The sequence below is a fragment of the Patella vulgata genome, chromosome 3 (genome assembly GCF_932274485.2).
Source record: "Patella vulgata chromosome 3, xgPatVulg1.2, whole genome shotgun sequence".
Lineage (NCBI taxonomy): Eukaryota > Metazoa > Mollusca > Gastropoda > Patellidae > Patella > Patella vulgata.
In genome coordinates this window covers 77,766,980-77,794,183 of record NC_065881.2, presented here as the reverse complement: position 1 = coordinate 77,794,183, position 27,204 = coordinate 77,766,980, and the positions used below count along the sequence as shown (strand labels likewise).

The 27,204-nt window shown below is 35.2% G+C and overlaps 1 protein-coding gene across 1 annotated transcript in view; it reads left to right on the top strand.

Moving 5' to 3' along the window:
- Positions 1-27,204, top strand: part of LOC126816865 (uncharacterized) — a 116,027-nt gene that overhangs the window by 47,456 nt on the left and 41,367 nt on the right. Inside the window, exon 4 of the mRNA XM_050543655.2 lies at positions 9,344-9,405. Within this exon, the coding sequence (XP_050399612.2) occupies positions 9,344-9,405 (62 nt within the window). The remainder of the gene's footprint in view (positions 1-9,343; positions 9,406-27,204) is intronic.

Genomic DNA, 27,204 nt, shown 5'->3' with positions numbered 1-27,204 from the left:
CTTAGCTATTCTCTTTTTGCAATACTACTAGCATATATACACCTATCGAATAGCATTTGCAAAACCACTGTACGGGCTGTCATTGGGCATCAGAAAGGATCTATTTCACAATTTCTGTGGCAGAGGTTTCGACTATTGGAACAAGATTGGGGAGAGGTGGGTGGAGGTGCAGCTACAGGGAGTAGTGGTATCTGTCCTAATAGTAGTGTACATGTACATGCTGCTGGATTTTGCTCATCTGGACAAACAGAATGATGATTTATGTACATATACAGGTGGGGTATTGACTCGATTTTACCTGATGGAAAACTTTGTCAAACAATTCACATGCCATCAGATTAAAATTTCAAAAAAATTAACATTAAAACACAAGAACAATAATCTTTTACAGGCATTTAGTAACTGGATTATAGTTTAAAAACATATACAGGTCACAATTCTATAAAATACAATTATTGCTTATTACTGAGTGAGATTTCTACTAGATGTATATTGTCTTGTTATATTTTATATTTTATCATTGCTTGATATTGACTAGAGATTGAAGCGTAGTCGAAGCGTCACTCAGTAATCAGCAGTAATTGTATTCTATAGAATTGTGACCTGTATATTCCAGTTCAATTACTAAATGCCATCGAAAAACAATTTAGATTAAAAACACTTCAAATTATATTTAACAAAATAATTGGGATTATGGCGATTATGGTAAAAAAAATTGTAAAATTTTATAGTGAAAAGCATGGTGCTTATATTTATCTATTCAGACTCTCTGTGATTCAATAGATCCTTGATAGCAATTCATGTTTGTTTTATTTTTTGCGTTTTATTCTTTATATTAACTTAATGATTATTTAATAGAGTGTGTATTCTATAAATAATTAAGTTAAAATGTAATTGACTTGGAGTCATTTTGACCTTTATTCTTCAAATAAATCAATATTATTTTTACATGTTACAACATTAATAAACAAACATGTAGTACATCATCAAGGCTTTTTGTACATAAATTTAAAAAAAAAAATAGATTTAATTTTAGCATCTGAAGTTGTGTTTGCATTGAAATCAAATGGAAATTTAATGCAATGAAGTTTAACGTCCTGTTTATGTACACTAAGGGGCGTTGGGTGATGTAATGGTTGCATCATAAGGTCTGTCATTGAGTCAAGTGGTGCTGGTACATAGCAAGGAGTAGGGTCGCCTGTCCAACCTCATGGGTTTTCTCCAGGTCCTCTTGTTTCCTCCCACTGCTAAAGACCCCAACGTGCAAGCGAATTAATGAAATAAAATTGACCCATATTATAGTCCCAAAATGACCTAGTTTGTGTCAAGTGGACTTTAAACCCTATTTCTCTTTCTCTCTGGGCTATTGAAGACGGGCTTATGCCATGTATTGTGTTATTAGGTACATTTTGCCTGTACAGTGGCACTACAGTAGACCTACACTTATTCTGACTTCATACTTTCAGCCAATCTTTAATATGCTGCAAATATTACACATAAGACCTTGTTGGGTTTTTTCCATCCCATCTGAATGACTAGACCCTTTTATTGTCAAGGCCTCCGTTTTGTTCCACTGACATGGGGAAACAAGGCTGAAAATTCCCAAGTAATCTTCTCGGCCAACACTGCAAGGAAAACCGGAACAGTTAAGCTCTATTTCCTGTATTAACTACATGTATTTACTTGCAGAAGATTAATAAAAATTCAATGCTTACTTTGAAATATAAGTAAAGAAATATTTAATGACGTAAATGTATACACGATTAAATGGATCCACTTCTTGATATGTTGAGTATGCTTACATTCAATCTCCATTAAAGAATAGAAGAATGAAAAACATCTTTTTTGCTTGCAATATTGTGTTTTTGCATGTTTATCGATCTCCATGGAAATCTAACTCAGAAATTTGTGCAATATAGAAATGTGAAAATGCATCTTTTTTTTACTTCAAATATGTTTTTACAAGTTTATTTTATAATATAATATTTCTTCAGCTGCAGATGTGTAGAGCGAAACAGAAACAGTAGCTACATGTAGATACCACGTATATGATAATATAAACCTGTAGATAATCTTGTTTATAGGAATAGAAGTCAATGTGTCTGCAATTTCCACTCAAGGGACTCCATAAATTACCGCCATTGCTGCTTATTATACATCAGCAGATCCAATATGTCAATATTTGACACCAACCATTTTGTCCCTCCTTTAAAATTTGCACCATGGGTTAAAAGGTCACAGCATGTCACCTATTCTCATTATCTGCCCCTTAATAAGAACTCTTTTGTTATCAGGGTGTTGGAATAATTGGCAGGGGTATTAGTCCGCATTTCAGTTATGTTCATCCAGTACTTCTGTTGTTAGTGTCGTAAATAAGCCACTGGTTGAACTTGTCTATATAGGTCAAAAAGGTTGTCACATGCTTTCTCCATTGGAGGTCTCTATTAATAAGAATTATTGTTAATGAGTTTGATATTGGTATCTAAGGGAAGTAATTCATTACGGAAAACTAATCAACCTGTGACAGTTAAAATTGACGAGTAGACATTTACATGCACAAATAACTAATCTTGTAGTAAAATGAACTTTTGATATACATGTATATATAAGTACGTTAAATGAAATAGGGTTTAACACCCTACCAATCTGATTAAAACACAGATCCTATTTCGTTTTGTTTTTATAGTTCAAAATTTCGATTTGCTTATCTTTACTATAGTAGGATCTGGAAGAGTTGTTATATAACCTGCATTCTGGATGATGCGAGGGATTAGCTAATGAAACGGTCAGTTACGGCAGGTTTTTGGCTTGAGGTGCACTGAACTGTGGGTAACCCACTAGAAACATCAACGCTGATTGCTTAATCAAATGTCTGATGCCATAGGGTCAAAAGCCGCTCGTATGACCCCTGCCCCGACTTTCCACTAAACCTGTCAGATCTTCATGTAGTGTAGAGCGTAGGCCATTGAAAGTATGAAAAAACGAAATGAAATATAAATCTGTATTTTAACCAGATTGACACCCTATTTCACATGTAGTAGTATGAATTCATTAGACACAGATTAATTTCACATGGAATGTTTATTTGATATTTATATAAGCACAATAAATGAATATTACATGTAGGTGTATGAATTCATTAGGCACAGATTAATTTCACATGGGAAAGGACTATGAGAGTAGATAGCTGATGGAAAGACAACAGCTTTTATTTTATTGTGAAAGGTGTGCTGTGAGAATAGACCTTTGATATATATAGAAATACATTAAACAAGCCTGGAAATAAGGCACCTGTCACTGACAATGTCAGGCACAGATTCAGACTTTGTCAGGCACAAAACCTCTGGTGCCTGTCATTTTGTCCGGCACTGATTTGTCTTTTTTCCTGATATTATTAATACATGTCCGACACTAAGTTGAAAATGTCAGGTACTATTTCATTAGTGCCTGACATTTTGTCAGGTACATCTAAAACCGTTATTTCCAGGCCAGACATTAAATGAATATTAGGTGTCTGAATTCATCAGGCACATATTAATTTCTCTGGATAAAGGACCATCAGAGCCAATATGGATGTCTCTGATGGAAGGACAAGAACTCTTATTTGATACATGTAGTTTAAGGTGTGCTGAGAGAAAAGACCAATAAATTCATAATAACATAACTTTATGGATTGAAAACTTCTTGGTCTATTTCATGCAACATTTTAGTCATCTTACAGATTGATCCAGCAATAGTAAGAATGAAATGTTGCATGAAATCAACCAAGGATTTGTAAACCCATTCATTTGTGTTATTATGAATATCATACAGTCCTTTACTTCTTAATGTAATTTAAGGATATGACTAATAAATCATTTTCGCCTGTCCAACCTTGTGGGTTTTCTCCGGGTCCTCTGGTTTCCTCCCACTGCTAAAGACCCCTATGTGCAAGTGAATTATTGAAATAAAATTAAACCATATGTTAGTCCCAAAATGACCTAGTTTGTGTCGAGTGGACTTTAAACCCCATTTCTCTCGCTCTCTCTCTCCCTTAATTAAATTTAACAAAAATGAGGGCTGAAAGGTGTTTTTAAATAAGAAGCTGTGGAGAAATAGTATATCCATTTAAAATTTGTGTTATGCATATTATATCTCTACTTCTAATTGCCATTTAAGGATATGACCAATAGATTATTTAAATTTAACAAAAAAATAAGAGCTGAAAATACTTAATGAGAAGAATGAATATGGTGATACTCTTCAGTGAAGGTTTCAGATTTTGTGTAATGAATTAAAATCTAATTCATTGATAATCCCAATGTGTACACGGGACCTCGGTTTTTCATCCCATCCGAACGTCTATACACCTGTCGTTGTCAGGCCCTCCATCCTGCATCACTGACAAGGGAGAACCACGCCGGAAAATCTGGATGAACTTTCTCGGCCAATGCAGGGAAGAGACAAAATATCTGACTTATAAAGATGTTATTGTGACATAATGTAACAAGACTAACATTATTAATGTCTATTGCTGATTAGTTTTGATGGATGTCTACTGTAATACTAATTATATTTTTCCTTGATATTAATCATGTATATATCTAGACTGAATGAAATTGTGCTGTTTTAAAGAAGCTAAACCTCTAACTCTATATTTAACGTAATATTTTCCCCAGTGATGCAGGACGTTGTTCATGTGGGATGAAAAACCAAGGTCCCATACAAACATTAGCGTGCACATAAAAAATCCCTTGGCACTTTGATATCAGAGTAGGCCATAGTGCCGCTGCCCGGGCAAAATTACCCACATAATATTTGAAATTAAAAACACGAATTATAATTCAGTATTAGTCCATATCAATTAATATTGATGTTGTTGTCTTGCTTTGAAAATATGGGATTCTAATATCCAATATTTAAGACATATTGAAGATTTTATGAATCCTGTATTCTATGGGTTTGGGTGCAATTTGTAATGATCAAAGAAACACATATCTTACAAGACAAAGCAGAAATAAGAAGTTCTAGCTGATTCAAAAATGACAAAATAAAAATAATAAACAACTGTTGTCAATTTGGTCTGCTTATATACACATGTATTTTACCAAATATTATTGATTAGAAATTACAATAGTTTATTTAAAAATCACATATAAATCACTTTTTATACATTCATATTACATTAATATGTGCTTTTAGCCCCATAGAGTCAAACATTCTTTAACAGAAACCAGAGCATCGTAAATCTTGCAAAATTTATTAACTAGGGCAGTAAGGTTTTTAAACTGCAATATATTCATTATTCTGTCGCAAACGGCAAATTTTTCTTCATCTACTTTTAAATTGTAAAGTCTTTTACTAAAAAATTATTCTGCTAGGAAGAATATGAGATTATAATAAGGAAATTGGATTATGAATTCTCAAGTTTCTCCATTAGGCAATTGTTTTAAAAAAATCTCTTTTAAAAAAAAACAGGCTAATACAAATTTATTTTCAGCATGAAAGGAAAATACTTTAAACTGTTGCTTTCTGTAACAGTAAAATCAATATCATGAAGTCAATAATTAAACCATAAATGCATGTACATGTAGGTGTTTTTAGATAAAATAATGGGTTTAACAAAATAAATTGCTCTTTGAAAAATGTTAACCTTTAAAGAAAGTGTCATTGTGTTGAGATTACTTGTAAAAGGTAAATTCACATACTTGTGTTATATTGGAACAATGCTTTTTCTAAACACATGAAGCAAGTAGTACTTGAGTTACAGTACCAGTAAATGTTCAGATCTTAATGACTTCAAACAGTTCATGTACATGTTTATTGAAGAATACCTTTTGGTTTAAAAAATGCCCCACAACATTTCATCTCTTTATTACTAATAATAATACATGAAGTGTACATTGTCTCCATTATTATGTAATGAGTTACAGTACCAGTAAATGTTCAGATCTTGATGACTTCAAACAGTTCATGTACATGTTTCTTGAAGAATACCTTTTGATTTAAAAAATGCCCCGACAACATTTCGTCTCTTTATTACTAATAATAGTACATGAAGTGTACATTGTCTCCATTATTATGTAAGACAATTAGGGTAATTAGTTAGATTTTAATACATTATTCAAGCTATTGATCAAGAACTATTCAAGTTTAATTTCAATCAAAATCATTAATTCAATGAGATAAATCAAATTGACTCATCACTAAATTACCAATTAGAGAAACTCCATTTGATGTTTATCCTGGAGGTTATGCTCCTATCATCTCCACATCCTGTTGTCTACAACTCCGGGTAAGGTTGACGACTTTACGAGGAAACAGCCTATCAGCTCGGAGACAGAATGAAAGCTAAACGTTCCGGTCACTTGTAGATCAATAAAAAGTGGTATGTTAGAACAATAGAAGCGGTAATGTTGTATTCTAGTATTGTCTGGATTGGGATTGTTTTTCTTAACAATGCCAGTGAATTGCAAATACTAGTATTAATATTCTTAATGAAGACATAATCTTGATTTTATGTCGTGTCATGTCAGTGCCTTTTGAGTTATTTTCATTGAAACAGTTTGTGGTCTGATGTATTTAATCCTCTTTTCGTAATTGTCATCAATTTCTATGGAAAAACATTCCAACATTGGACTCTCCGCTGTCATTGTACAAATCTTGATTGTTTGTGAATAGTGGTCAGTAGAAACTTGTTTAGATTAACTCTGATTAACCTTTACATTAATGTGGCAATATTGTTATTAATATCCTTGAATGACAATTAGAAGTAGAGGTATAATATTCATAATAACACAACTTTATGGGTCTACTACTTCTTGGTTTATTACATCTCTATCTCTCTCTCTCTGTCTATATATATATATCTCTCACCTATTGAATCTTACAAACCTCCATGTTTCTAAAATGTGTTGGAAAAAACTAATTCTTAAATTAGTTTGCAACCAAAATAACATCTGTTTGCAGTAAGGGATGTTACCTAAAGATTTTAGACTTTAAAATTATTATACCTCTTCAACAATAAAAATGAAATGGGGTTTAAGGTCCTACTGTTATGCTCTAATTGGGCTAATGAGGATGGGCATACAATGTGCTATGAGGGAAATTTTGTCTGAACAGCGGTACTCCAATTAATATGATTAGTAACAACAAATCATACTGCCTTGCATAGACTCATTGCTACTTACAATGAATTTGCCTCTTGTTTTTATCATGATAGCTGGACACAAAACTATCATATGGAACACAATTACTGGGTACTATTAATTAAAGCAATGTTTTGTTGCTGGGTCTCTCAACATAATCAAGCAAATTATAATTGATATAATATACATATAAGAGTTAAGAGATCAAATTTACTCTTCTTTTGGGATAAAATGTTTGGTCTCTTGGCATTCAAATTAATGATATTTATTTTACTTTGTGAAAAATATATATTTCACACCCACTAGACTAAAAAATGATATTTTTATACCAGTCTTAATTGCCTTAAGGATTTTGTCTATAATTCATCATTTAAGGTCTGAAGATTTCTGATTCTCTACATTATTAAAGTAGTTCCTGATGTATTAATTTTGTAGAACATGAAATGAAAACCACATCTTTGGTCTAGTGCAGAGATTACTAAATAAATACAAAAGAATCTATTCAAATCGTCTTAAAAAAAACTCTTTCCTAGATAGTCTGTCTGTCTAATGGCTGTCTAGGAGTCGAAAAACTCCCAATACCCAAATTAATTTATAAATCCATTGGGATATGTTGTAAGACAAATTTATTACCAATTGCTGACAGTTTCCAACCTTCTAAATCACCCAATGGTTGCATTAATTGCTCCACGATGGTTTATTTAATTGTAAGTACATGTAGTCTAAGCCGAAAAGACTTTACAATGTATAAAACTCAATTTTCTCTGGGCCTCCATAAAGTGTGATGTACCAGGTCCAGATCCGGCCTAACAAATATCTTACCTTCTATTTTGTGTCTCTGCCCAGGCTGTTTTCAGCACAGTTGTTTCTGGAACTCGACAGATGAAATGAAATGGGGTTTAACATCCTACTATACTGCTATAGTTAATGAAGATGGGCAGGAGCTCGACAAAGAAAAGTTAATTTAAACTGGTTTTAGTTTGAGAGTGTTTAAAGTGTTTAAGATCATTATTTAATGTATGCGCATTATGTACTGAAAATAACTGGGCCCATGAGGGTTCTACCAATTTACACCATTGCATACTTACCTGTTTCCTATTAATAAATGTAGAAGAATCACACCACACATGGAAATCACACGACAGTCGTATGGAAACCTGGAAGACAAACATGTGGACAAGACACCTCACAGACACACACTATGTTGATGTTATAAGTAATAAATAATAAAAGTGCTATCAAATCAAATGAATGGATCTGTGTTTCAGATGCAAGCATCCCCTGTGTGTTTCACAACCCTGAGTCTGTAGTGGTAATAATGATAATAAGTCCATTTATATTGCGCTAATTCCACATATAGCCATGCTCATAGCACAACATAAAACACTCTCTCGCAGATATTTCTCAAATAAGTATGTGAATAGAATTGTAGTGCGTCTGACAAGTAGCACACAGTTAAAGCTCTCTGATTCTTCTCAAGTTTTCATGGTGCAGACTTCACTTTAAATAAAAACTAACTTACAACCAGCAAGCACACCACCCCACCCCCGTAAAAAAAACAACCCAACCCAAACAACCATAATTAAAGGGAATATTTCTCAATCGATGTATTGTTCTTTTGTGTACAAGAAGGTTCATTTCCATTTCTATACTATCTACAATACATAAAGCAGTCATTGTTTTTTAAGGCGAGCCATCGCTCTCAAGCGCCTGCCACTCACCTGAATGTCGACCGAGGGGAGTTTTTTTTTTCCCTCCCCTTAAAATTGAAAATCGCTCTCCTTTACAAAGTCATTGGGGGTTTATTATCATTTATGAAACCAGGAATGACACCCTAACATGCAGTCATTAATTTTCAGAACCATTTCCCATATACACAACTAATCACTCTCCTTGATATCAGATCACTTTTCTTATTAAAACTGGGAGAGCTTTTTTAGGGGAGCGATTTTTTCTATTTGTTGATTAAGGAGAGCTTTTTTCGGCTCTCCTCTAATATTCAAATAACAACGACTGATGTAGGCTACTTATATCAATAACCTTTGATGGTTTGACAATTCTTGAATTTCTGAGCTAATTCATGGTGGTGTGACGTTAAATTCTATTTCATTTCACAGGTTGTCCAATAAAGTCTCATTGTCTTCACTTCTTGCACCAAGATTGAAGTAAACCGAATAAATCACACTTTTACATGTTTTATTTCTTTTATTTTTCAGAACTAATTCCGAGGGTCCTTCAGGGCGGGGTTTTAAATTTATTATAACTGCTTTTAGTGAAGGTAAGTTTCGTATCATTTTTATTTAATATCATTTAAACTATAGCTACCACTTGTACGTTTGAGACATGATTCAGTAAGGACCTATAGTACGGGTAATGAAGTTTTGTCAAAATGGCGGGGTTGGCTGGCCGAATGGTTAGCACATGCACGTTGTATCATAAGGTCAGTCATTGAGTCAACTGGCATTGTTTTGATTCCCTGGTTGTACGTGACATGGAGTAGGTTTGCCTGTCAAACCTTGTGGGTTTTCTCCGGGTTCTCTGGTTTCCTCCCACTGCTAAAGATTCCTACACGCAAGGGAATTATTGAAATAAAATTGAACCTTGTATTAGTCCCAAAATGGCCTAGTTTTATGACCAGTTGCCGTTAAACCCCATTTCTCTCTCTTTCCCTCTTGTCAGAATGGCGAAATTTTGTATTAGCTCCATCGGCCCAGAAAAGTAGGATGTTAAACCCCATTTCATTTCATTTCGTATACCGGCAATTATAAGTGAGCCAGTACGATACTTGCGGAGACTCTGTGACTCCCGACTTCATAGTATAGATTTGTGTCACGGCACAAGACATTTAGGTTTAATTCTGAAAACTTAACAGATTAAGATTTGTTATGAGCTATAAGCAGCTTACAAAAATATCATATTTGAACCTGATCACCTGCAGGTTTTCAGGAAGAATATCTGATCACCTGCTGCAGGATCTGGTAATGTATCTGGTGACCTTGAAATATATGACACATACTGACCACTCATAATCTGATTGGCTTAAAATCTCTGATTATTTTGATAGTCAAACTGTGTTTAGAATCAACTCAGGAGGGTTGCTATGGTAATTATCATGTACCATTTCTTTTAAAGTTTACCATTGTGAAAGGGAAAAAAATATCTTGGATATATTCATTTTGCTCCAGGATATGGATTAACATTGCTAAAAAATTTATAGAACAATTTCCGATCAGAAAGATAATGATAGGACTTTCTATTTGTAGCATTAACAGATTTTTTTTGTAATAAAATTAATAATGGAATCGCAGGTAATGATGGAATTAATAATGCCGGGATTAGTATTTGTATGCTTCATATTTAAGAATAGAAAATAATGACAATCCTTAATATAAAAGCTTTTATGGTTACTTAGTATCTCTGTGTACTAATGTATTTATAAGAACCATCTATACATTCTAATAATCGTTCCAAGTGGTGAGAGATGAAGATGGAGAAAGGGGGAGAGAAATGGGGGTTTAACAATCACAAAGCAGGCCCCAAGTCCACAAAGCATTCTCAGACTTAAGAATTTACTCAAAATTGTTTGCCTTATTTTAACAAAAATATAGCCCTTTATCAAACTTTGGTTGTTTTAATGTATCAAATACATCAGTAAGTTTTGTGTTTCTGGATCAAAGATATTTCTCATAAACAGTGATTGAAAGTTAAGTAAATTCTGAACTTATAGTCCGATCGTTAATGTAAATCCGTCGGCTTTTCGGGTAGAAATCGTGGAATAAGCTTTATTTTGTAGGTTTTGATGTTTGATTACAAAAAACCAATGTTGACATTTTTTTTGAGTAGGTCTTCACAGTATGGGAGGCCATTATTTGAGGGTAGCCATTTTGCGATAATATTCCAAATTATTTTTTATTTTCACCTTATTTATAATGTTATCGACATATCAACTGTGATTTGGCAATGTATTAATATTGGCGGCATTCATGACTATATCTCAGATAGTTTTCCATCATTTCATGATGATATTTCCAAGATGGCGCCCATTTTTAGCGGGAAAGTCGGTCGATGTGCTGATTTCGATTAAGTAGTAGTGTTTGGTGTCAATATATATGTTTTCGGCATCACAAATTCCTTTCCTGACATTTACAACCTTGTAAAATGATCACATGTTCATATACTTAGCATATTACCAAGATGGCGGGCATTTTTGGCGGGAAAATGAGACGATGTGCAGATTTTGATTAAGTGGTAGTGTTTGGTGTCAATATATATGTTTACGGGGGCGCAGAATCAACTTCCGACATTTACAACCTTGTAAAATGATCACATGTTCACAAATTTAGTATATTTTCAATATTGCTGCCACTTGTGGCGGAAAAATCGGACGATGGGTTGATTTCGATTAAGTAGTTGTCGTTGGTGACAATATATATGTTTTCGGGGAGGCAGATTTGATTTCTGTCATATACAACTACGTAAAATGGTCGTATGTTCACCAATTTATCATATTTCCAAGATGGTGGAACGTTTTCTAAACACATTATTAGCATTTATTTATCATCGATTTTCCTGGGAAAGTAAAGCCTATTCCTGGCATGAAGGCAAAAAGAGCATAGCGACAGCGTGGTGCTTACGCCACGTGCCCATCATGCACCTGCAACGACCACACCAAGCGCTTACTACAAGACCTATCTACGCTCATTGCCAAGATCTGGCTGCGCGAAATGTGTTCCCACCATGATCTCACGGTTACCAGTCAGACCGGGATACTTTCTCACCACACTCCAGTGACATGCCTACCAGGTGTAAGACGTTCTCTCGTCATGTCTATAGAGACTGTGCCATGCTCACCCGTCCTCATTCACTTTCAAAGCAGAAAACAACCAATAGTCAAGCAATCAAGAACATTTCATAGTTTTCTTGAGGTTTCCTTTTTGGGTGCTAGACTGGAGCTGATGGACGAGGCTCAGTATGTTCCCTATATATACATAAAGGTCGTAACAGCGTAGCAAGCATATGGCCAGGAGCTCCGTTCCAGCCTGGCAGCAACGCGTATGATAGTGGTGGGGACGTGGCTGTAAATGAAATACTTGCAAAGAAGCCCTCATAGCATAGATTATGTTATCAACTGACTTCCAAGATGAATGTAATACGAACACGTGGAATGATATTGCGCTGGAGTTAAACTACTACATTGTTGGATAATATACCTAATGGATAAACTCGGCACAGGCTTCCAGGAACATGCTACAGGCTTATACATAGCAGAATTGGATTCAGAAACCTTTACAGTAATGTGTTTAGAAAACGTCCTGCCACAAACAAAAATATCCTGAATGTGTAAACATACCACCATTTCCCGCACTTGTAAATGGCAGATATCGCATCTGCACCCCCGAAAAACAAATATTGACACAAAAACGCGACTACGTAATCAAAATCAGCACATCGTCCCATTTTCCCGCCCGAAAGGAAAGCCATATTGAAAATATGCTAAATATGTGAACATGTGATAATTTTACACAGTTGTAAACGGCAAAAATGGAATATGCTCCCCAAAAAATATATCCTGGTACCATAGACGACTACTTATTCAATATCCGCACATCGTTCCATCTTCCCGCCAAAAATGGCCGTCATATTGTAAATGTGCAAAATAATCATTTTACACAGTTGTTACTGACCGAAATGGATTCTGTGCCCTTGAAAACATATATATTGACACCAACGACGACTACTTAATCAATATCAACACATCGTCCTATTTTCCCGCCAAAAAATGACCGCCATCTTGGAAATATGCTAAGTATATGAACATGTGATCATTTTACAAGGTTGTAAATGTCAGAAATGGAATATGTGGCCCCGAAAACATATATTTTGACACCAAGCACTACTACTTAATCGAAATCAGCACATCGTCCGATTTTCCCGCCAAAAATGGTCGCCATCTTGGAAATATCATACTGAAAAGATCGAAAACAATCTGAAGTATAGTCATGAACCCTGCCAATATTAATACATTGCCAAATCACAGTTGATATGTCGATAACATTATAAATAAGGTGAAAATAATAAAATAAGTTGGAATATTATCGCAAAATGGCTACCTTCAAATAATGGCGTCCCATACTACGAAGACCTACTCAGAAAAAATGTCAACATTGGTTTTTTGTAATCAAACATCAAAACCTACAAAATAAAGCTTATTCCATGATTTCTACCCGAAAAGCCGACGGATAGGAATTATGTAACAAACCGAATCCGACTATTAAATCAGAGAATGCTTTGTGAACTTGTGGCCCGGTCATATAGGACTAACATATAATGTACCTTTATTTCAACAATTTGATTGGGTGTAGGGATCTTTAGGCATGGAGAAAAACCGAGGAGGTAAGGAAGGTGATATAATTTCTTGTCACGTACAAGTCTGCAACCGAAACATCAAAACTCTTAACAAACTTTATAAAGTGCATATTTCAGACCACTCAAAGGGTTGAATTTTTAAAAAAAAATTACTGCTGAACTATCATTTGGAGCATTATGTGATCTACGTACACTGCGAAGGTTAAGAAACTTTATTGTGGTAAAAGTTTCACATTAAACATACATTATGCAAGAGCTAAATCTGTCTATTGCAGGTCTTTCTTTAGGCCTGAAATGTTATCTAAATTATTGTCCCCCGCCTTTCGAAGAAAGCAGGGGACTATTAAAATGGGTTCGTCCGTCTGTCTGTCTGTCTGTCTGTCTGTCTGTCCGTCTGTCTGTCCTTCTGTCTGTCCGTCTGTCTGTCCGTCACACTTTTTGGGACACAATAACTCTCTTCCTAATTGAGCTAGAATGTTCAAACTTGGTGTATGTGTTTATTAGGTCAATGCCTTGATGGAGTTCGAAGATGAGCATTTTCCGCTTAGGGTAAGCAGAGATAAGCAATTTGATTGGTTGATGCTTTGGGACACGATAACTCTCTTCCTAATTGGGCTAGAATGTTCAAACTTGGTGTATGTGTTGATTAGGTCAATGCCTTGATGGAGTTCGAAGATGAGCATTTTCCGCTTAGGGTAAGCAGAGATAAGCAATTTGATTGGTTGATGCTTTGGGACACGATAACTTTTAATTGAGCTAGAATGTTCAAACTTGGTGTATGTGTTTATTAGGTCAATGCCTTGATGGAGTTCGAAGATGAGCATTTTCCGCTTAGGGTAAGCAGAGATAAGCAATTTGATTGGTTGATACTTTGGGGCACGATAACTCTCTTCCTAATTGAGCTAGAATGTTCAAACTTGGTGTATGTGTTGATTAGGTCAATGCCTTGATGGAGTTCGAAGATGAGCATTTTCAGCTTAGGGTAAGCAGAGATAAGCAATTTGATTGGTTGATGCTTTGGGACACGATAACTTTAGTTCTAATTAAGTGAGATTGATGAAACTTGGTGTATAGTTTCATTACAGTAATACCTTGACTAAGTTTGATAATGAGCATTTTCTGCTCAGGGTAAGCAGAGCGATACGCAATTTGATTGGTCGAGACTTTGGAAAACAATAACTCTCCTACTTTGATTGTCCCCCGCCTTTCGAAGAAAGCAGGGAACTATTAAAATGGGTTCGTCCGTCTGTCTGTTTGTCTGTCTGTTCGTTCCGCTTATGGTAAGCAGAGATAAACAATTTGATTGGTTGATCTTCGAATTGAGTAAATGTTCATGCTTATTGTCCCCCGCCTTTCGAAGAAAGCAGGGAACTATTAAAATGGGTTCGTCCGTCTGTCTGTTTGTCTGTCCGTTCCGCTTAGGGTAAGCAGAGATAAACAATTTGATTGGTTGATGCTTTGGGACACTATAACTTTAGTTCTAATTAAGTGAGAGTGATGAAACTTGGTGTATAGTTTCATTACAGTAATACCTTGACTAAGATCAATAATGAGCATTTTCTGCTCAGATTAAGCAGAGCGATAAGCAATTTGATTTGCTGAGACTTTGGAACACAATAACTCTCTAATTATTTTCCTATTTCGGCGGGGGACATCAGCCTCACTGTTGGCTTGTTAATTAGACATTAAATTAACCTATCCAGACCATAATCAACTCTAGATGGCATCGCTAGCCTGCGATCCTTAGTGGATTATGAGCCGATTTACTGCATAACTTTCCTTCACGATTTAACGATTAAATGGATAATCGAGACTATGCTGTTTATCGTACTGACTTTAGTAATGATGATCAAGGCTAGCTGGAAATTTCAACCGCTTTGTTCTCGGTTCATAGTGGATCAATTTGAATGAAATTTTCAGCAAATTACATTTACATTATCCAGTTTTTAACTATTATAGTGAGAACTGCCAACTCGTTATCGAATCTCCTATAATGTATCTTTAAAAAAAATGAGATCTCTTAGTTATTTTACAGGTAATTTTAAGTTTGAAACATGTGTGTAACGTAATGTTTGTTACTTGTAACCCAGTAGTTGAATTGATTAGTCGAGTTTGTAAATTTAATGGATGTTATTGTGACAGGGGAACACAGAATGCTTTTAACTTATCCACTAAAGGCTGGAAGCAATACTTTACATGTATCTAAACAAAAATACTCATCCTTTAATTTAAACCCTGAAATCCATTTTAGACCTCGCTGCAATTTCATTGACAGATTACATTTGTGCCATGCTTGTTTGGGTACATGATAATAGGAAGAAACATACTTTTGATCGTGTGTGTTTTAATGCGGTTGAATGTTATCACTTTTGGTTATATGGAGAGATGGAAATGAAATGAAATGAAATGGGGTTTAACGTTCTACTACTCTGTGCCGACTGCACTAAAGAAGACGGGCATACACCATGTAGTGTGCTATGAGAGAAATTTTGCCCAGACAGCTGCAGCGCAACAGCCTACTCTTATATTGAAGTCCAATGGTCAAGGGTTATTTTACGTACACGCCAATATGTACTCGAAACCTTGGTTGTACAGCCCATCCGAACGACTATAAGTTGTCCCTTGCCAGGCTCTGTCCTACATCACTGACAAGGGGGAACCATGCCGGTAAAATCCAGATGAACTTTCTCAGCCAATGCAGGGATCGAACATGAATGGAGCAATTGACTATTTTCACTATTAGCAATATGGAGTTATTTTGCAATTGACTGTGATCATCATTGGGCACGTGCAGGGATGGTGATATTGATCCTTACATGTATGACTATTGGCTATTTGAAGTGATGGAAATGAATGAATTGAAATGGGATTTAACGCCCTACTGTTCTGCTCCAAACTGGGCTAATGAAGATGGGCATATGCCATACAGTGTGCTATGAGGGAAATTTTACCTGGACAGCGGCACTACGGCCTACTCTTATATCGAATTTCAACTGTCAAGGGATCTTTTACGTGCACACCAATGTGTACACAGGACCTAGTTTTTCCTGCCATCCAAACGACTAGACAGCTGTCCTTGTCAGTTCCTCCTTCCTGCATCACTGACAAAGGGGAACCACACTTGAAGAAATGGAGCATTTTACTATTATTACACATTGTGTAATTTACAGTTGCATGATATGTATAGAGAAATTTAATCAAATCTACCATATCTAGCTGGATGTTTTAAAGATATAATTTGTTTTGATAGAAAACATGTCATAAGATGTACGAGTGTTGTAGAAACATGTTTTATAATTCATCTGTCAAATTCCATTACAGAAATTATCCATCTTACCTAATAACCTTCAAATGCCTGCGTTGCTAACATTGCACTAATTCTTAAATAATTTGAATATTCCTAACTTTTGACAGATCTACGGGTAAAATAATGATTCTGTAAGATTCTGCTCATTTAAACAGGCATTACGTTAGAGCTAAATATGCCTATTGCAGGTCTTTCTTTAGGCCTTAACTGTTATATAAATTATTAATTTAGACATTTATGAATGTGACAAGACCATAATCAACTCTCCATGCCATCGGATGGCCCCGATATTAAGTAGATTAAAGCTGTTTGACCATTTAATGAGGCTAAAACTCAGATGACCAGTACAGTGGTTACAATCAATGCACACATCTTGTAAAGACTACAACCATTGATAACTTTACTCAAAATAAAGTAATTTGAATGAAGTTTTCAATATATTCATTTTGCATTATCTATTTTTGAAATATTATAGCAAGAACAGACAGTTCTTTATATAAATCTACGTAATGTCCATTTAAGCACCAATTAAATGTAGATACTATAGTATAAATCTACTTAGGGGTGGCTCAGTGAGTCTGGTGTTCCCTCACTAACCAGGAGGTCCCTGGTTGAATTCCAGTGTTGGCCGAGAAGGAAAGTCTAAGTTCTGCCGCCTGGTTTCCCTTAGTTACTGGTGCAGAACTGTAGGGTCTGACAGGGAAGAGATTCTGGTTGTCCGCATAGGATCAAAAACCAATTTCCACAACATACAAGAGAACCCTTAATAGTTGGAATTTTACGAAGAACAGGCAGAAACGCTTTTGTGAAATGAAATGAAATGGGTTTAACGTCCTACGTGACTGTTCTGCTCCAACTGGGCTAATAAAGACAGGCATACGCCATACAGTGATGCTATGAGGGAAATTTAGCCCGGACAGTGGCGTTACAGCCTACTCATATATCGACTTTTAGGTACATGCCAATGTGTACACAGGACCTTGATTTTTCATTACATCTGAATGACTAGATAGCTGTCCTTTTCAGGCCCTCCATCCTGCACCTCTGACAAGGGGAAACCATGCAGGAGAAATGCTTTTATCCAAGCAAACATTCTCTTACATCATATACTCTATGGCATATGGCCATCTTCATTAGCCCAGTTGCTGCAGAAAAGTAGGACGTTAAACCCCATTTCATTTCATTTCATTTATTGAATTTTAATCAATGCATTTCCTCCAGTGTATCACATTCAAACTAGAATGAATGCAGACAAGTACATTAACGAAAAAAAAAAAGAAATTGAAGAGTTAATCATGTTTTCTGACGGAGTTTATTGAGTTGATCTGTTGAAATCATTAAAGCTATAATATATCTAGTCGACTGGGTAAGATAGTTTATTAAATGGTTAATGGTTACTTCATACGTGTTTCCCCTCCATTACTAAAACAAACATTTACACATGTTGCCGTTTATCAATAGCTTGTTAAAAACACATGTAAAAGGTAGAAAAAGTTAGTGTGCTGTTAGATAAACTAATTTACATACATGATACATCTGTTCTATCTATTCAACCTATTCCAACTTGAACTTGTTAATGTTAGAACTTCTATTAACAAATAGTCAACACCTGTAATACACCCGTAAAAAAAGTTTACAAGGTAAATTGCAAAATCAGAAGCAATTATCGATTGTTTTGATGCACGTTGAAAGTAGTCATTGGATTTTTTTTTTAATGCAGAGTTGAATTTTCAGTAGATAAAAGAATGAAACTCATCAGAATTTCATGATAGAAATATTCATTCCATTTGTTAGTGAAACATTTCTGGAAATTATAACAGCTGACGGGCACTTTTGGGGGCATTTTAGCATTCAGGAAAATTTTAACAATGTCAATAGCTTTGCGCAATTTTGTTATTTGTTTTGAGAATTAGACAGTTCGATGGTTGTTGTAAGATGAAAAACTGCCATGAAACGTGCTCAATTAACTACAAATGTCACTTAAAATTTTCACTATGTAAAAGAATTAAATGGTGGATTTCCCTAAATAGTTTAAGAATAAAATTCAAAATTTTGTTGCATACAAAATGAATTTGCATATCTATAAGACATCTGTCCTTTTCGGTTACTTTTTAAAAATACGTTCAGCACTATATTAACAAAAAACTGCTGTTATTGGTGATTAGTTGAACAGCAATAATTAGATTTGAAATAATGTAATTATCTTTCCACCTGCCTTGATATAAGAATTCTATATTTTCTATCTATCTGGTAGTTTTTATAGTAAAACTGGTTATCAGAAACTCTTTACTTGTAAATTACACATAATAATATAGGTGTTCGTGCTTATATAAGAGCTAAATCTGCCTATTACAGGTTTTTCTTTTGATTTCAAATGTTGTATAAATTATTATTTAGACATTTATTCATATGACAAGCCTATAATCAACTCTCTAGCTTATCGGATGTCAATGATTTAAATGGATTTAAACATCCACAAGATTTAAAATCAAATAATATTGTTACAACAATAATAGATCTATGCTGTTTATGCAAAAAGTGATTTGAATGAAATTTTCAATATATTCATTTTTCATTATCTATTTTTTAACTATTATAGCAAGAACGTGAAGCATATTGGGTCATCTGTTCTATTTTCTAAACTAATTATTATCTGAAACTGAAAGTACATGTAGGCTATTTGTAATGACCAAGTAGTCAGATTGTTAAATCATGTGTATATGTATGCATGCTGTCCTTCATGGACGTTTTGATGCAATAAACATCTTATCTTATCTTATCTATGGCCTAAAAGGCCATAAAATATTGCAGACGTTCATCAATCACATGTTCTAGCTTTTTGGATTAAAAAGGAAACTTTCAGCATCTATTTGACCAGAAGCAACAATCAATTCAAATTAAAAATTATACATATATAGCTATTCTAATTATTATTTTCACCTGTACCAGTGCAATAAAGTACAGAATTATTGCCAAAAAAAACTGTTATTTAAGACGAAAAATAATAATTGTGTAAATTTGTTGATAAAGAAACATTTTCTGTCATTTGTTTTATCGGATTTCACATCATTTAGTCAGTTTTGATTAGGCATTAAAAACAGCAAAACATGTATTATACCTTAAAACTAATGTTAACTGCAGGTGTAAAACGATTAATTTGAAAATGCCATGGCAAAAAACGGATCTTCTTATTATTTTTATACCCTGTACCTTCTTATACATTGTACTCTAAGTATGAATTTGATGTCAGAGAGAGATGTTCCAAGTTAATTTACAGATAATTTGGTTAAAACCTCTACGTATTTTTACCTGTCAAATTTTTAACATTCTTCTTCAGAAGGAACATAGACCACCAGTGAGAAAGATATTTGAAAAATCTCAAACTGGAACAGTTCAGAACGTGTAATCGTAACGTGTGGCTTTTATCAAATTAAGAAAAAGGGGAGAAATAATGTGTGGAGCTTCCAAACCCAAAATATTGGTAGAAGTCACTTTAATGAGAACAAAAATGTAGCATTTGTTTATAGACATTGTTTTCATTGTGGAAGCCATGGCACTGGCTCACTCAAGGGCGACCCATGTTCCTCAGGATTTATCAGCCTGATTTAGGGCCTAACAGGGAGTAATATCTAGTCCATCGAATTAAAAGGAAAACAAGCTGCTCTTTATACATGTACCATTGGCAGCATATTAAAGATCCCTAGACAGTTGGAGAGAAAAAAAATGGGGTTTAACATCAACTCAACACAAACTAGGTCATTTCAGAACTAACATATGGTTCAATTTTATTTCAAACGCTTGCACGTAGGGTTCTTTAGCAATAGGAGGAAACTGGAGGACCCAGAGAAGACCCACGAGGTTGGACTGGCGACCCTACTCCTTGTCGCGGGGGATCGAAACCATGTCACTCAACTCGACTCAATGACAAACCTTCTGATCCAACGTTAACCATTCAGCCTCCCAGTCCTAGCCTGGACAATTGAAAATCGAAATAGGAGTAGGCAGTAGTACTGCAATGCTTTTCTTTATGGCTTATGCAGAAAAGTGGGATGTTAGAGATCCATTGACAGTTTGAAATTTGGTTAAGAGTAGCCCATAGTACTGCAATGAAATTCTTTATAGTTAGTGCAGGAAAGTAGGCATTTCCCCTTTATGCCATTGACAGAATATTGACAGTTGGAAATCAAAATAAGAGTAGGCTGCACGCTGTCTTCATTAGCATGACTAGTGAAAAAAGTAAGATGTTAAAACCGATTTCATTATTTCATTCATTCTTTTTATTGTATTATTTTGTGTTTTTGGATACAAAATGTCATGCAGACTCAAATGGTATCCTTACAATATCAGTAAATTAGTTGCCAACAGCACACATACCCGTTACAGATGTGAACATGCACTGGGCACCTGTACGATAGTTGATTCTTCATAACTGATTTCAATGTGACCTGCCTGGTAGATACTAACTTTATGAAATGAAACATCTTACTTTTCTGTTAAACTTTAGGGGGGTTGGGTGGCCGAATGGTTAGCACGTGCGTGCTGTATCATCAGGCCTGTCAGTGAGTCAACTGACGTGGTTTCGAATACCTGGTTGTACGTGACAAGGAGTAGGGTCCAACCTCGTGGGTTTTCTCCGGGTCGTCCAGTTTCCTCTTACTACTAAAGACCCCTACGCGCTAGCGAATTATGTAAATAAAATTAAACCATATCTTAGTCCCGAAATGACCTGGTTTGTGTCGAGTGGACATTAAACCCCATTTCTCTCTCTCTCTCTCTGTTAAACTTTATGGAGACCATGTACAAATTGGATTATAGAAAAACATTTCTGTAAGTGGACCTTTAAAAAAAAAAAAAAAAAATGTTAATATTATTGATACCACCACCATTGGTTGGAAGGGGGTTGCTGATTGTCGATATTAATCATTTATTTGACATGTGCCAAGGTGTGTAAGAGGGTTGCAACAGGGTGCATCCATTAATGTGTTTGTTTTCATGTCAGGAGATGACAGCATCAACAATTTTCATTCCAAGTTCTTCACAAATATTACCACAATTCACCCCAGTTTTATCACTGTATAAACACATATCTCATCAACAATTTCACCACAGACTCAATTCTTCAGTAAATATTTTCACCAAGTTGCCTAATTTTGACATGTTTCTTAAATAAACAGAACACACAAAAAAATGCACGTTCTGGAATTGTTCTGATCAATATTATTTTACAGATTTTTTGATTTTTAATAGGAAATTATTTGTTGCAGCAACAATTTTATAGCTTAGAAACACAAATAATAAACTGATTTAAAATAACTTGTTACAAGAGACATTGATTTGCCTGGTGTTTTAAATCTCTGCCATCCAATGGTCAAGAGAGTTGATAATCAACTCTAGTATATCCTGAAAAATACTGAAAAAAATCCCCTAAGACCTGAAAAATACTGATATTAATTACCAAAAAAATCTGAAAAACCCTAAATACCAAAAAGTCATTAAATACGAAAAAAAATAACACTAATCACCGGGAAAACAAATTGGAGCCTGTGAATCCAATGAAGTCCCTAATTTTCCAGTAGTTTGGGGGGTATTTAGTGATTTTTTCAGTTAATTAGTATCAAAAAAAAGAATTTCGGTCATTTTTCGGTACTTTTCAGATTTTTGGGTGGTATTCTTACGAAATTAGTATTGCCCTTGATTATGGGCTTTTCATGTTAATAAATGTTTAATTAAAATTTAGATAACATTTCAAGCCAAAAGATAGATCTGCAATAGGCAGATTTATTGCTTGCATAATGCATCCTTAATGACAACATTTTAAATCAATTTCTAATAAATATTCATCAAATATTGTAACTCAAAGCTTTAATATAAAACCTACAACCAAATTATTTGAACGAAAATAAACTCTATAAAGAATATTACAGGTAACCGATTCCCTTGATGTTTTGAAATACTAATGTATTTCCAGAGAATTCGATATATCGAACGCGAAAAAGATATAGCTACATGAAAACGATTTTTGAATTATTGTATCAGATTGATCATTTTCATTTGTGAAAAAAGCTCAGATGTTTTTGAAGTGCTCAGTAGCATAAATTTCAACAAAGAAATGTATGTGTATTGAATGACAAACGGATGTTCTTATAATGATTGAAAAGAAAAGAAAGTGGGAGAGAAATAGGGTTTAATTGCCACTTAAAACATACTAGGATATTTCTGGACAAAACAACGATTACTGGTACATGTCTGATTTCTGCTAGGGTCTTGAGCAGTGGGGTTCAGGCAGGAGGGGGAGCACCTGAAGAAAGTCTACATGGCTGAGCAGCTAGGCCTCCCTACTCCATGTCACATACACATGTGAGATCGAAAACACAACGCTTGAATCGTAAATCTTCTCTTCAGGTGTTAAACCATTGGCCCACCTAATCTGCAGAAATCAAAAACATGAGGTTTAATGTCTTGTCAACACAAGACTATTTGCTAGGGGAGAGAGAGAGAAATGGGTTTTAACGTCCACTCAATGCAAACTAGGTCATTTCAGGACTAACACATGGTACAATTTTATTTCAATAATTTGCTTATGCATAGGGGACCTTAGCAGTGGGAGGAAACCGAAGGGCCCTGAGAAAACCCATGAGGTTGGACAGGCGACCTTACTCCTTGTCGTGTACAACCGAGGAATGGAAACTACGCCAGTTGACTCAATGTCAGACCTTATTATACAGCGCGCATGTGCTAACCGTTCGGCCATCTAAACCCCCCTGAATAATGCTAAGAAAAAGAAGTTTACTGGACAACAACATTTATACAAATTCCAACTGCCCTAGGTGATCTTTTTTCCAAGCACCACCAAATCTTAAACAGAATATATCTGTAGGCTTTACCAATGACAAGTGGTCTTGACAATATCTTTTCTACTGATAAACCTGGAGCATTCTAGTTGTGAGTCTAAGAGTCCATGATGAATGAAGGAAAACATCTTGCATGAGAAACAATTTAGACTTGGAGATTAGAGTGTATCATCTCTTGTCTGGATAACTGACAGTCATCACTTTCCACATGCTGCAAATAATCCTGTTATTATTTTATTAGAAAGCTCTGTGTGATGCATTTTTCCGTTCTTGACAAAACATTTTGTCAATGTTTTTCATTGCGTAACTGTAACTCTTCTGCAGTTTTATTTTCAGTGATATCCTTTCCACATGTGTTTGATATAAGTTTGGTCAAAATCTTGTCATTCTCTAGACAGACATATTTTTGTTGTAACCTTTAAGCCTTCAAATTTTGCACAAGGGAGACATTCCTCACAACACCGGCCATGGTGGATTGACGAAATCTGGCGTTGATAAACGAGATGATGGTTTATTTTTAACGACACTGACACGCACCGCATGCTAGGGTTAGGGTTAGGGTTGGGTTTGGTCCAAAAATTTTGAAGTCATGTGCAATTCAAACTGATTGACCCCATGAGGAATGTCTCCCCGGCGACCAAGCTTAAGCCTTCAAGAAAGTAATAACAAAACAAAACCTCAAAACTAGATAAATATTCTTTATCCGTTTATTGATAGATGTTGGTTGAAAAACTTCCTCAGGATTTTCCACTGTGGGGTTCCCCTTGTCAGTGGTGCAGGAGTGTTTGGCAAGGAACTGTGTCTAGTTGTTTGGATGGGATGGAAAACTGAGGACATGTTTACACAGTGGAGTGTATGTAAGGGGGGTCTTGATTTTCTGTCAAATCCAAACGACTAGGTAACACTTTACTTGGTTCTTCTCAGAATTATAAGGGAGCCGGGAGTAAGATGTTGGTTGGATGGAATGGAAAATGGAGGTTCTGTTTACACATTGAAGTGCTTGTAAGGGAGCCTTGATCGTCTGTCAAATCCAAACGAATTGGCAACACTTTACTTGGTAAGACCCGCAGGTACCACCCCTGACAAATGGGAATGGGTCTTCCCAAGATTCTAAGGGAGTCGCAGTGGCTCAATGAGTAAGATGTTGGAGCTGTAGGACAGAGAGAACGAATAGTCGTTTGGATGGGACAAAAAAAACGAGGTCCTTTGTAAAAGAACCCTCTGGAGTTGGAATTCGAGTAGGAGTAGGTTGTCCGGGCAAAATTTCCATCATAGCACACTGTATGGGGTATGCCTGTCTTCATTAGCCCAGTAGGATGTTAAACCTCATTTCATTTTATTTCTAAGATTCTTATAATCTAGTTCCCTATCCAGGCCTCTACCATGACACCATGGGATTCTTCTTGGCCTAGGACAATATTCAAACCTACATCATTCTAGTCAAGAGTCAAGTTCCCTCTCCACACAACTACCATGACACCCCTGGGATGTCAACACGATTAACACATCTGTTAAAGAGAAAAACTATAACCTGTAACAAGAGGCTGAGGTATTTAAATCTATAAATAAATACACAATCCACTACCATTTCACCTATAGTTAAAGATAAATGTGAAGTGTCATCACGAAAATAGGACAGATTCATTTTTTACTACAATCAGACAGAAATGTACCCAGTTAAACTGGAAAATAGTTTTACTATAAGATAAGGTTTTTATCTCCTACCAGCCATATGCTTGTTAGTTTGGGTTACACTATCCATTATTTTAATGGTCCGTATTGACGCCACTCTTCTTCACAAAAAAACGAATCCCATTAATGATGAAAAATGCTAACAGGGATTAACTGTTAACAGTTTTTAATTTCTAAAAGAGAGGATCGTAACAACATTGCTCATCAAGCACTACAGCAAATGATTCAGGACTGTCTGGTGGAATAAAGAATTATAGATTAAAACATAAAAATGCCAAATTTTTAATTGCTGTATGTCCGTGCTAAGGAAGTGCTTAAATTTTTCTTCATACTTGTATTTCATTTTGAATTCGATCCTTTGCTGAAATTGACTGTCCCATTTGTCGAATCAAAATTTAAAAAAAGAGCATTATGGTTTTAAACATAAAAATGCCATGTTTTAATGGCAGTTTGTACTGCTTAAATGGTGCTTCAATTTTTCCTCTCCTTTGTAGCAAAATATAAGTTAAATCCCTTGCTGATATTTTGAAAATTAATGTCCCTTTTGTCGAGGGAAAGTTGTAAAATACACAATATGGTTTAGATTAGATCATAATGGCCTGTCATTGAATCAAGTGGCATGGTTTCAATGACACTGATCTGCAGTGAATATTCGCTAGGCCGCGACAATCACTGATAAGGATGACATCGATGCGACTTAATGAGCCACAAATATTAACTTTTTTCCTCCGACAAATTAAATTCTAAAACATTTTTTTTATGTATTAGAAAAATAAATAAAGACGTTTGAAGTATTTGTAGGTAAATATTATTTCCTATTTTAGTGTAAATGGGTATTAAAATGAGTAAAAGGCGCCATTCTGCTTGAATCAGTAACGTCTTATGTAAACAATGCACGCGCCATTGAGCCAATGTTTGACGGCGCGTGATATGACGTCATGTGTTGAAGGCAGTCATCTTTTACAGAGATATTAGACGACTTTTGTAATACTCTGTGAAACAGATTGGGTTTCAATCTCGGTCATTTGTGACAAGGAGCAAACTTCATAAGTTTCTCCAAGTTCTCCACTGCTTAACCCCTAAAGATCACCGAAAAAGCTTCATAATATTTGGGCATTATGCTAGTAATTATATGTCAACATATCCTTTCCATGAGTATAACACGATCCTGAATGTCAATGTTACCTGCTCATAAATATATAGACTAGAATATAAGCAGAGGGACTAAAATTACTTCACAGCTTTTTTATTCTTCTTTTAGCGGCATTTAGCAATTGACATACGTAATAAACACAAAAACATAATATGGAACACAATTACTATTTTAATTTCAAAGCGACGTTTCGTTGAAAATGTTGAGAGACCCCTCAACGAAACGCCGCTTTAATTAAAATAATAATTGTGTTCCAAATTATGTTTTTGTGTTTAATAGCTTGTTTATTGGCGGAAAGTTATGACTACTCACAGAGAACGGCGGAAATCGCATACGTTGAAATTTACCTGTGGCAGGTAATATTGACATTTGTGATCGTGTTATACTTATGGAAAGGATATATTGACAACATAACAACCAGAATGGCAGCAGACCATACTTCTTTCCTTTAGTAAAACACCATCTATCGAACATGGGAGTTAATTCTATTAAAACACCAGGAAATAAATACAATCAGTAAATCCGGAATATTCCTTGTTCGGTGTATTGAGTGCTTGTGCCGATACCGGAATAATTCATATAACCTGCAAGCAAATTATTGAAGACCTAGTTTGTGTGGAGTTGACTTAAACCCTCCATCTCTCTCTCTGTCTGTTTCTCTCTCTAGTTTATAAAATGATAAAAATGTAGTTATGAAGAAGAAGAAGA